The 13,582-nt window shown below is 35.0% G+C and overlaps 1 protein-coding gene across 1 annotated transcript in view; it reads right to left on the bottom strand.

Annotated features, from left to right (window-relative positions):
- Window positions 1–800: 800 nt before the first annotated feature.
- LOC108751685 (transcription factor SOX-9-like) overlaps window positions 801–13,582 on the bottom strand; it is a 23,071-nt gene continuing 10,289 nt past the window's right edge. The window contains exons 3-5 of the mRNA XM_018491990.1: window positions 3,652–3,988; window positions 2,451–2,761; window positions 801–1,336 (exon numbers count right to left, since the gene is read on the bottom strand). Coding sequence (XP_018347492.1) covers window positions 1,069–1,336; window positions 2,451–2,761; window positions 3,652–3,988 — 916 coding nt within the window. The 3' untranslated portion in view covers window positions 801–1,068. The remainder of the gene's footprint in view (window positions 1,337–2,450; window positions 2,762–3,651; window positions 3,989–13,582) is intronic.

Here is a 13,582-nt window from a genome sequence, read left to right on the forward strand (position 1 = left end):
CTTTTCCTTGATAAGAAATATGACTGTATAAAAATAAGATCATTTATGCGAATAAATTACGGAGAAGTCTCTTTGATTCTCAAATAATTTCATGATAATTTCGATAATTGTATAACTTTGACCTTCGAAATGTATTTAATCTTCCGTCTGCAATCTGTTTTTTTTTTATTGTTCTAGGCTTTCAAAAAATGTGGAAAAATTCAGGGTTACTTTTCAAAATCTCTATTACATTATTAAATATTTGTTTAACAATACAGAAAAGATTTTTGCAGAAATATCTAAAAATTTAGTTAGATACAGATCTAAAAATTTTTTGTTGCACCTCCAAAATAATTATACATATAGGACGCTCAACCTGATTGCTAGAATACATCAAATACGATAAAGGACGCCATTAACGGTTAAAGCTAGATATTTAATAATACAATAATATATATTCTTTATTAAATCAATTTATTTCAGATATATAGATTGGCGATAATTTTCAGATTTTTAACACAATCAGTTTGAAAGTTAATAATCCCTTCTAAATTAAATTAGAAAAACTTATTGCGAAAAATATTACCTCACCAGGGTTGCATCAGGATTTTAGCCTGATTGCTAGAATATTAAAATTTCTTGTAGCGTTGTTCAACGTTTGAAATTTCTTCGTAATTATTTAGATGATCCAAATTATGTTTATATCTGTATCTAGCTAAATTTTTAAATATTTCAGCAAAATCGTTCTTTCCATAAAGTTATTTAAAAGACTCTATCCTCTTTTATTTCTCAAAGAAATTTGAGAGTAAAATTTTGCTTGCGCCAAAAAAGACCCAGATTGTAGATGGAAGATTAAATAACGAAAATTTAGAACAATGACGTTGGCCAGAAAGGAAGAATCACGTGGGATTTCGCAAATTTGTCCATCACGAATATTTATCGCGGCTGATCCGGGACGGTCTACGCGAATTCTTTCTCCGATCATCTGTATCTAGATAGGTAAAAATCGGACGAGTCTACGATACCGCGACGCGCCTCTCGGCACCGCAAAACGAAAAATAAATCGGACATGTTTACCTCGTTTTTGGTCTACATATAATTCGGCCACGTCTCAATACCAGACACGTAGCGATGTGCGTATTGCGCGTAGGGCGTGGACACGTGCGGATGGCCCATCTGCGTACTCGCGTGCGAATGGTGCGCGTTATGGGCGGATATGTACTGGACTGGCGGAAGGGGAGGCTGCAACTCGTGATACCTGACCATCTCCTGAGTCCTGTCCTCCCATGACGATACCTCCGCGATCGCCTGCTCTGAACAGTGACGCTTGATCGGTCTCTCGATCTCCTCCTCGTATCTGGAAGCGAAGCAAAACGTCCCGACGTCTCATACAGAAATAGAAACGTGATAAAAAAAAATCGACAAGATAAATTTCTACCGGTTCATTTTACAACTTTTATTAATAACCGATGTTTGCGTTCGAATGAATAGTGAAGAGAAAGCATGCAAAATTAAAAATAAAAATATGTTATAATAATTATGTAGCAATAAAAGTTAAATTGAAGTCTTAATCTCTCGACATTATATCTTGGCGTGATCTTCTTTAGAGACTCTCAAGTAAAAGTATGGACACTTAATAGTCTGTTCACGAGACAAACACAGCGATATTGCGAAAGATATAGGATGGACTACGTAAAATTGACAAAAGCCTGTATTAGGTATATTTCGAATAATGTTAGTTTAGCTAATTTTTTTTCTATATGTTGACAGCCACTTAAGTAAACTGAAAAAGTGTTCTGAACTCATAATAATAATCTGCAAATAGCTTAACCAATAATGTAATATCCCACAGCAAAATTATATCACAGGAATAGTTTAAAGACGTTTGTAGGACATCCGTAATATATGTATGTATATATTTCTGCTGTGTGGGATGCATGTATTAGAGATTATTATAGAGTGCATTCTGTTTCACGCATGATGCATCATTTATCCTTATTATTCACCGAATGTTAAACAAGGATAAATGATGCATCATGCACATCATGCGTGAAACAAAATGTATCCTTAGTAAAATTTAAAAAAAAATTGAAAATGTTTAATTTGAAAATCCAAAATTTATTAAAATGCTCATATTAAAGCTAGTCCTCGAGGATTTTCAGCAAATTTTGATATAAATAACGCATGATCACGCATTGGTCAGCGAGCGTTTAACTTTTCGTCATATAAAATAATTGTTATAATTCAATTATTTTCTCTACCAAAATCCAAGGAGGGAGAAGCGCCCTTTTCCCTTTAAAATCACGTCGCCTATTTGTCTCAAATCTAGATTTTTACTCGATGGTTTCTATTTTAAGTACAATTCTTTTTAAGTCAAAACTATCGAAGTAAGTTGAATCTACATTCTTTTTAGAAAGCATCCTTCGATTTGAAGTTATTGTGAAAAAGCGCAATTATGGCGATTTCTCTACCTGTTGAGTAACCATTGCGAGGCGGTGGTGACTTGCACGGGCGGGTATTGGTGTATCGGTGCAGTTTGGGGTGGTAAGTATTGATCGAGCTCATTGCTCTCGACCTCGCACTCCTGGAAGTTCACCGGAAGATTCAGACCGAGCCCGCCCAAAGTTCCGAGACCATTTAACTGGTTCTCCTCACCGGGGAGGCCATCTCCGATCTCGATATACCGAAGATCAACCGCTGGTTGTTGATGTGGGGACTCACTCGACGGTGTGCCGACCAAATCCTGGTAATACACCGTGTTGTTCTGCGGAAGCTGATTGCTCTGCGAATCAAGCGTCTTCATTTCGCAGAACGTCAACGATTAGAACGATTAACTGGGGATGCAAACGGCTCGCGCGCGTGCAAAAGCTTTGAATAATTATATTTACAAGAAGCGAGCTTTTTGCAGTTCTAAATTCAATATAATACATTATAGTAGCCTATCGCGTAATTATTAAAACGTTCAAGTCACAATTTAATCAGCAATTATATATAATTTTTTTATATTAAGTGAAAATCGAATCTGAAATATTCAATGAAACGCCCGGGCAAAGCAGGTCTTAGTGCTTAATAATACTTTTTTGTGTAAATTTTATAATTTTCAAGCAAACTGCTAATCATTTGCCAATTCTAAAATGCAATCCTAGGCTAAAGCTGGAGTACATACTTCAGCTATTGCATATGTAATATCACGGATTAAATTTTATCTTTGTAATTCTTATAATTTTATAATTTTTACAATGTTATAAAACTTAATAATTTTTTTCACTTTTATAATTTTTTTTAATAGCTCTATAAATCTTCCAATAAAAATTCTTTGATTTATATTAGATCGATCTAAGCTGATCAGCCAATTAGATGAAATTGAAGATGAAATATGTGATTTTTGCTCTAATGTGCGAGAAATATAGTTTTGGATCGTAAATTATTCCTTTCTCCATTAAATATAATAACTATATATAACTAAAATGAAAATTAAATAGCAGACAACTTACTACTTAATTTTAAATTACTATTATCATTAATGTTTATTGTTAGTTTTTGCAATAATCTTAACGCAAATAATCTTGAAATAGCAGAAACATGTAAGTATCATTAATTATCTAAATCTTCTCATCAAATTCGAAATTCTCGTCAGAAAATGAAAATCGCAAGGGACGTGTTGGTAGATACCTGATTGATATAGTGCTGTCCCCTGGGCGTTGTAGGGGGTGTCGGCGGTGAAAGACCCTGACTGGGTGTCGTGGGTGGCGAAGAGCTTACGCCACTTTGCGGTGAATTGGGTCCTTGAACACCTCTAGGACTCATGTCCTCCTGCTTCAACGACCTGGTAACGCTGAATGTCACGTTGCTCTGACTCCTCGTGGGCGAACTTTCTCGGCCGGATGTCGGCCCGTTCTGCTTCCGACGTCGTGGTTGATACTTGTAATCGGGATGCTCGCGTTTGTGAATAACGCGCAGGCGGTCGGCCTCTTCGATGAAGGGTTTCTTGTCATTGTCGGACAGGAGCCTGTACACAATCAGTCGTAAAAAATTTAAATTATGCTAGGCAAAACGTAATTTTTGTATACGTATTGCACGAGCTTTGCAGTATATTGTTCTAATATTTGTAATATTTTTTAAATTAATATATTAATGCTTTTTGATATCTCCGCATGACTCTTTTGATTTGTAGTTGTTTTCTCTTTTGAGATATTTTAATAATGGATTTTGGAAACTGTGAAATTTTTCTTGAAAAGGTCTTGCATACTGAAAACAAATATAATCAATTTTGATAAATATTTAGTTGAACATTGCCAACTAAATATTTATCAAATATAAAGATATATTTATTTGATACAAGAAATGTTAATTTGACTTAACAATCATTTTTTTTACTGAACAAGTATTTATTTACTGTAAGTAAATGTTTAGTTGGCAGTATTGAACTAAATATTTATTAAAATTGACTGTATTTTTTTCTCAGTGCACTAATTATATAGAAAATTAAACTAAAAATACTATCCATCATCGAAATATGAAAAGAGAACAAGGACAAAAAAAAGTCATGTGCAGATGTCATGCATCACAAGCAATAATATATTAATATATTAATGAAATAAAAATATCACAAAATAATACGTTAAAAACGCTTAAAGCAATAAAAAATTTTAAAGCATACGTTTCAGTTAATTTTTAAGTGCATCTGAGCACCTCAGAATTGGTCATATATGTCGATAAATAAGTAATAATGAATGAGTAATCATAAGCTGTGTTCAACAACGGTAATTGAACAGTAACTGAAGGAGCCTCAAATGAAATAAAATTTTTCCAAATAAAGTAAAAATGTCACCTATGTAACCAGCAGTTACATGACTGGATAGGAAATCTAATGTATTATTGAATCTTGTGTATTATAATTTTTATTTACTACATTATAAGTTACATAATATATAAAAATTAACTCCTTTCATTACACGGAAAGTACAGTTTTGTTGAAGCATCTAAATATTTAAGTAGATACAGAGCTAGATACGGAGCTGAAAATAATTTTATTTCAGTTATCAAAGTATTTATGTAGAACGTTCAGGCCCAATTTTTCATTATCCGATTAACTTGTAGTTAAGTTTAACCTGATATTTCGCCCAATAGACTTCATCCACGACATCATCGTAGCCCATTGGATAAAACATCAGATTAAGTTAACCAGAAAATGAAAAATCGGGCCTCAAACTGATCGCTAGAATGTTAAAACTTTTTGCAGAATCGTCATCAGACTTGAGTCTCTTACATAATTATTTTGACAGTCCAACAAAATTATTTTAAGATTTGTATCTAATGTACCTAAATGTTTAGATACTTTAGCAAAATCGTTCTCTTTGGGTCTGCAGGACCCAATTTTCCATATAATTAGTGCGGGATCCTTTCCACCAAATAATGTTGTAATTTTTAGATTTACAATCACGTAGCAAATCCCTTAGCCATGAAATCTGTCGTCGGCTCGACGTGATTCACGTCTCTCGCGTCGCGTGTATTATACACAAGCGAGCGACCGTCTCTCCTCGCGCCGTTCGCGGCCGAGCGTTTCTCGCTACCCGGGGCATCAGAAGAGGCTTGGAACGAGAGCATTTCCATCGGCGTCTGATATGTACCTCGAAGAGTCGAAATGGGGGGGTCTGGTTAATGTTTCTGGGCGCGTTAAGGCGCTCGAAAGGCGCGCACAAGACTGACGTCTGCCTCGCAGAGCGGCTCGGTGGGTGCGGGGCTCGGTGCACAGTTACGGTCCTTAAATGCTCTTTGTGTTTATATTCCCACTGTGAGCTCGTAAAGCCCGCGACCGATAAGGTTTTCCGGTGTAATAGAGAACGTCCGAGAGATTCCAGGGTTTCCGTCGTGCTACGCCACCCGATGACTTGTGCCACCTTACGCCTCTGTATCTAGAGATTGAGATTGAGATTGAATTTAACCAATTAGAAGAAAGAACACCGATATCAAGTTTAGTAAACTTTGCTTCGATCGATCAAATTCAATTCCAATCCGATATAGACATTAAGCGATTCACATTGTTTACCCTTTAAACGTCCCATATAGCACGGATTCTTCAAATGACAATTTTCTTAAAAACGTTCAGAAAACGTCTCTATCCTCTGGACATTTTGAGGACGTTCCCAGAATGTCTCTCGGACATAAAGTGTACTGTGTAAGGTCCTGTCATTGCATTAATAATAAACTCATCCCGCGACATGCAGAATGATCTCAGATTCGCCGCGCTTTCTCTCAAGATATCTCCGATTCAGGCCGTCAGCGTCCGCTTCTTCTGAGTTTGATATCTCTTTCACACACATTGGAATTGCTAATATGTTTCTTTAACTGCATCGTAAATAATATCCGTCGTTCGAAGTGCAAAATAAAGTGGAAGAGAGTGTCATGAGAACCGTTTGAGGAAGCTGGTAATACATCATCTGGAGTATTCGCAAGTATTCGGGATTTAAATCCCACGACGGGAGCTAAACTCTCGAGCGAGTTGACACACGTTGAAGGCACGTATCTCAAGCTTTAACCGGCGGTGTTTTGTCACCGACAAGAAAGAAGGAGGGAGAAAGAAGAGCGGTAGAAGATCGGAGAGAGAGATGGAGAGAGAAAATCCATCTGGTCAATGGACTTGCCACGAGCTTTTTTTTGGCCAATGGGTGCCGACGATAGCGAGCGACGTCGCAGCCTCTCTTTTTCCTTCGCCAGATGCAACGCAGGATCAGCCAATTTAGATCTGCTTCTCGCCAGTATCTCTACGAGGTTATTTGTACATACGTATCAAATGTTACAAAGGAGGGAGAAGAAGAAGAGAGAAATTCACACGGCCAAAGGTCGCATGATACTCAATCTCGATGAATTCTCTCATCGTGGGATTCTAATTGAATTATCACGCTTGTCATCCCGAATAACCGTCGACAAATCGCGAAATTGTCCGACTTTCTCGAAGCGTTCCTTGAAACACTCTTCTAAAGCGACGATAATCGCTTGATGGGATGCATAATGCGACTCTAGACGTCCCGATTTCGGCGGGACAGTCCTGCTTTCGAAGTGCTTGTCCCACCGTCCTGCCAAACATTGTTAAATGTCCCGATTTTGACAAAAAAGTTCCGCGCTGAAAAATATTTTAAGATCATAGAATATGTATTATTGCTCCCAGGAAGAAATAGCAGTAATCGAATTAATTTATTCCGCAATGAACGAAGTGTGGGTAGCGGAAAAAAAAACTCAATTTTGCATTTGCATTTTGAAAGCAATATTAATAAAAAAAATTAATTTCGATTTCCGTCGCCAAGGATTCCTTTTTATAGAATTCATCTTCCTTGTTAAAACAGATAATTTAAAATGATAAAAAAAAAAATAATTGTACTATTTCTTTTTAATAAATCGCTATTATTGTATTTATCTTTACATCCGTACATCTTCCTGAAAAATCTGATCATATTAAGAATGCAAAATTTCAACTATAATAATAGTAGTTTCATGAAAAGTAGAGTTTCATAAAAAGCAACATGACTTTCGCGAACGTAGAACCTATTTCGAACGGCGATACAATTCTAAACTCTCAGCCATGACGACAATGGCAATTTGCGTGGCTTTTACTTAGAACCGATAGCGGCTACTGCGTGAAAATAATAGCTATCGCATTCAAAGGAAGTCCGACGTGTGGAGGAATCGTTCCTTCCGGGAGATAAGACGGATTTACCTGTTCTCGTCACGCGCTATTTGCTGGCGGGCCCGGAGATGCGAAGGGGCAGGTTCGGAAAAATTCACCTGACGGACACAAGGCGCCTATTGTGGTCCCTGGGGGCCTCTTTATCTCCGACAGGAACAGGCCGGCAGCTGCGAGCACGCGCCAAGGATGAACCGGGGATATCTGTTTTCCTTTTGTCGACAAACACATCGCGTTTGGAGTATCCGAATGGCGATACGTTTCGAGACGATGAGAGAGAGAGAGAGAGAGAGAGAGAGAGAGAAGGACAGAATGCGAGAAAAAGATTTATTTTCAGACACTGGCACCTGGCCCTCTTATCCTTATCAGGATTGACGTGAGACAAGTCGGCGTCGAAGTCCGACAGGATTCGACATGTCGATTGACGTAGTAGATTAAAATGTTTGTGCTAAAGGGGACTTGTCATTTTATATCGCAGCTTTACATTTTCGTTGCGTAAATTATCAAATTTTGCGAAAAGAAAGAATGATAGTTACAAAGATCAACATTAGAAATACCGAGTGATTGTTATTGACTGTTTCTATTTTTTGTTGTATTAATATTATTTCTTGTGTAAAACATAGGATTCTGAAATTTTTCGAATTTACTAAGCGAATAAATTATTATGAAAGTAAAGAAAGTGATAAAAAAACTAAATATTTCATACTAGTGTGAAGGATATAATTATTGAAAAATCAAAAAAGATTTCAGTATCCTCTCTTTTATACGAGAAATAAGATTAATATTAAAAAATATACTTTTAACGTTAATCTCTATTTATCCCTATCTTTATTTCTCTTCGCAAAATTTCAATGAATAAGAAATATTGATATTTTTCTAGTGCTAAGACATAAGATAAGTATAGAAAATTAGTTAATAGGAGAGGAACATGAAGATAAGAATAACAGGCTAGGGTTTGCATGAAAATTGTGCAATAATTGGGTACTCGTAATATTAATGTAAATTAGTGTAGAATGTAAAAAAAAGAAACACTATAATATTTAAGAAAAAATAAAAAATAAATATAGATTTAAGTAAATAGTAATATGTAAGATTTTAGTTAGCTATTAATCATAAGATGGATGTGTGCGAAGTTAAAAGAAAGTTATAATTGCAAGTATTCCCTTCTTGGCAAATAAGCTGTAAAAATAAATTTCTATTCTATAGCATTTTACAATTTATCATTGTCGTAATCTCGTTTCAATTTCTGTTTACAGAGAGACACTGTCTTTTCAATTATATATTTTTTCATATTCGATATCTTTACCATCTGCATAGATTTTTTTTTACTTTTTACAAGTATAAGGTCGCAAACATCATTATAATTCAAGTGTAACGATATCTCCTTTATCCACTTGTCATTTCGTGAACACACCGCGCCCCATCGACGTTACAATCCGCACATATACCGATCTTTGTAAGCATGATCGTCGTTGAACTTCGCCGTTTTATCGGTTCCATCAGGAGTTGGCAAGCAACTCCGACCGCGTAGCGCAATCGCTCTAGCACTGTGTTCATTACCGAAGATGACTGTATCATTTGTTTCTGCGCGAGGGTGGAATCAAAACGTCTCAGAGTGACGCGCGGCGACTCTCTCTCTCTCTCTCAATCGACGATCGATCGCGCAAATTCGATTCTTTGCATGCGACGCGAATGCTCAAAGATTTGTCTAGTTTATTCGCGCATATTTCGGAGGCCTTGGCACAGTCACGAAAAATGCCTCTCGCGTACTTGAAGTCTTGGACGAGAACGTGTTAATTACCACTAGATCCACACCGAAAAGGTGCTAAATAATGACTTTTTAAGAGCCGAAAACCGTAGGTCAACGTAACGTCCCAAGGACGGCTTTTGTTTCTTCCGAATTGTGCGAGAGACCCGGAGTCATACCGATTTTGGTGTCTGAATCTTCAATTTCGTCTCCGACATATGTCCTTTCTCCTTCCCATATAAGGTCTAGTCATGCACGAAAGTAGATAATAGTGAATAGCGAATGTCGTTTTGGTTCCATCGATACGTATTTATAGACCAATAGACCGCTAATGAGTCCCGATACGGCGTTAGGAAAAAAAAATCGATTGATCTTTAATGCCGCGCGCGTCTTATCTTTCGGCGAAAGCTCCGCCGTGACAATCGTCGGGGATATCGATCGTCGATCTTTGGCGAGCGATCGCGATCGCGGCCGGTGTTATTAAATGATTCGCGACGGGGGTTCTTGTCGGCGCGTCCTCTGATGATCATTTATATGGCCCACTGGGGCACCTCGTTAGTCCCAACCAGGAAACAGAATCGTCCACGAGTCATCGCAGAGCCCGCGTATACAAGGTGTATCAAAAATTGCGTACGTGTGTATACGTATGTTTTGTTTTATTTATTTGAAGTTTAAAGACTCCCAAACTTCCAAGTGAAGCTGATCAAGTCGATCGGCTTCAATGGGAGTAAACGTCTTATCTCGTCGATTTCTATCTTTTCACTTATACGGCAGTAGAAAAAAAAAAACATTTTAACTCTCAATTACATTATTAGAGCACTGCTAAGTCAATGTGTTTTAAGTTAAGAATAATTTTATTATTTTCAAATCTTTTTATTTTTGACAAAAAATTATTTATTAAGTCATTTTCTATTATTATGTAATAAAAAAAAATAAATTATTTTCAATTGTTGAAACACATAGCTTGAAAATAAAAAAAATCCATCCATATTAACGTATTTAGTAAATAATATAAAATGTGAGTCTCAAATTTAACACATTTTCTTAAATTAAATTCGTTGTTTATCTCCAGTGTTTTAATGAAATTAACAATTTGATCAGGAACAGTGGCGATCTAGAAAAATGATTAAAAATAACTTAAAATGGATATCATTTAACATTATGAATTTAACAATATACAGCTATGAAAATTATACCCAAGTTCTAAACGTTCTATTCAAAGTTCACAGAAGCAAGTGAGTCTTCTCGCCTTACGATGATTTTAACAAAGGAAGAATCAAAGTTATTTTTACCTACAATTTAAAAACCTCACAATACATATAAATTGTACATATAATTATCCAAAAATGTTCGCTTTGGATTTAAATAAATAGACCGTTCTTGAAAAAAATGTCTGGTTGGATTAATTGGAATTCTAACTAAAAATATAAATAGAAGTTTTCTAGTTAAATCTACTAGAATTCTAGTTGAGCAACTGGAATTTTGATTAATAATATAAATAGTTATAATCTCCTGGGTTCGTTCATTTTCAACCATTTCTTTTCAGAATGTAAAGGATTAAACATGTTTTGAAAAGAAAGAAAGACTTTCTAAAAATGAAATCGTCATGACGAGGAAGCGAGTGTTAAAGGAATTGGTCTGGTTGTAAAGACAGGGCCGCCGACGTCACGCAAACGTGTGTTCTCTGCTGTTACATATGCGATTCGAGTTGACGGGTCTCGAGAAGCAGGAATATTTGTACCACGTGCAGTCTAAGCGCCACGTGGTACGAGTGTTTCATACGTATATATATGTTTCATATGTACATATATATATATATATATATATGTATAGCTGACTAAAAAAAAAGGAGCATTCGCGAATTCGCTGGTAAAAATAGAACTGGTTACGTACAAACAAGTGGTCGCAAGAATTGGAACGCACAACGCAGTGACTTTATACTTTTGTGTTTGTCGCGCGATCTTCGCGCTGGACGATATTATAACTCTTTCCGACGATTTTAATCGAAATCATACACGCTGTATCTTACGTAAGTGACATTAAACACGATTCCAAAATGGTGACAACATTATTTATATTTATCTTTCAATGATAAATTTTTTTCTACTTCAATCGCGTGAAAGGAATTAAGTTTTAAAATTCTTTGAATTTTTATAAAGCTGCTGCAGTAAGAAGAATTAAACTCGTACACAGTAAAAATTGTTTTAACACATTTCACATGTCCCAAACGGTCCACCCAAATTTTTGTGTTAATTTAACATAATGAATATATTGTATGTTAGAAAGTAATACAAATATTATGTAAAAAATTAACATAAGAAGCGTAATACTTTGATACAATTTAAAAACAAATTTTATGTTAAATTGACACATTTATTAATGTTAAATTTAACTAAAATTAGATGCTATTTTCACATTTTTAGTTTAGGTGATGCCTCTGTGATATTTAACAGATATTTACTGTATTACAAAGAGAAAATACAAAATATCTATACCTTTTTACATATAAAATATGTGTAGAGAACATATTTCTTCAGTAAAATTGACATTTATAATATATTAAATCAAAACACATTTTATTCATTTATTCTTAGAATTTATGATTTTAAAATTACGTTACTTTTAGGTAATGTTTTTGCTTACTTATAAATTATATTATTTTAACACTGAGAAATGTTAAATTTTAATTTAACACAAAATATTCAAATAACACAATCATAATATGTTAAATTAAAACTTGGATATGTTAAAAATTCAACAAAAAAATTTTAATAAGAATTTGTTTTAACATAAATACAAAATATTTTTTACTGTGTAGTGCCAAATATTTATCAGAAGTATGTAAAAATGTGTTTGTCGCGTGGGAAATACTTCCAAGTTTCAATAGTATAAATTAGCAATTAAATTTTTGGAGTTACACGTTATAAATTAATAATAAATAACAATATTGATATAATTTATTGATATAATTAATTCTTCGTTCGCAATTTTTTGACACAAGCAAAATTTCATTGTCAAATTTCTCCACAACAAAGAATGGCGTATTTTAGTTCCCCCTCCTAAAATATCGTATTAAAAAACTATTTATTAATGGATTAGAGATATTACAAATAACTTTGAATTTTTCCACATTTTTTGAAAATCTAGACTAGTAAAAAATCTTGGGCTGGACAGAGGAAATAAAAATACGATTGCAGTTAAAGGATTAAATTATAATCGCCAGTCTTTCTTTTGCCGGCATAATTTTATCTCGTTCCTTCGCGCGAGTTCAATGCACGAGTTTAAAATTATTAAATCGACGATAAAAACACAGGTGGTTTCGAATTGACGACAGCTGAAATGATCAGCAGCACATTTCCACGCTTTCGGTTCACGATCCAATTTTCTACGAACAAGACGAACGCAAACGAAGATCAGCAAGCGCGATTCCCTCGCATGGCTGATCGCCTGGCGAGCTTCGCATCTGTGAGAGAATCGAGCTTATCAGATCGAGAGAACGGAGAGGCATCCGATTGAAGACACGTGGTGCCGATTAATTTTATCGAAACAGTGTCTTTCCGCCAGGCAAGGAGACCGCTGAAACTTTATTCGTCGGCTGCAGAACACTTGAGTGCGCACTTTAAGTTTAATCATCCTCAACTGCGCAACTTTTATACGATTAAAATAAAATTGAATCGAGAAGAAAAGTTGAAGCAAAAGTTTACATTAAATTGAAGCAAAGATTTAGTTAAATCTTGTCGGAGCTAAATAATTTTACAAAGACAACGAGAGAGAGGAGTATAAAGAGCAAAAAAATTATCTATAATAAATACTCCACCAGCAATGAGTTAGGAACAGTTTAGAGGAACAGTTTTTTAATTATAAATTTTGCCAAATTAAAATTTATAAATAATAAATAAAATACAATCCGATTTCTATTATAATAGAAATATTCAAGCTTTCACAAATATAAGAATTTTTTTCAAATTTTTATACAGTCTGGAGCAATGTATAAAAATCTGTAATGAAGTTTGAAAATTCATTACGTAGAAAAACAATTTTGCTGAAGCATCTAAATAAGCTAGATACCAATTTAAAAATAATTTTGTTGGACCATTAAAACAATTATGTAGGATTTTCAAATATGATGAGTAATGTTGTAAAAAATGTTGACATTCTAGTAATCAGTTTGAGTG

Source organism: Trachymyrmex septentrionalis, unplaced genomic scaffold (genome assembly GCF_001594115.1).
Source record: "Trachymyrmex septentrionalis isolate Tsep2-gDNA-1 unplaced genomic scaffold, Tsep1.0 scaffold51, whole genome shotgun sequence".
In the NCBI taxonomy this organism is placed as follows: domain Eukaryota; kingdom Metazoa; phylum Arthropoda; class Insecta; order Hymenoptera; family Formicidae; genus Trachymyrmex; species Trachymyrmex septentrionalis.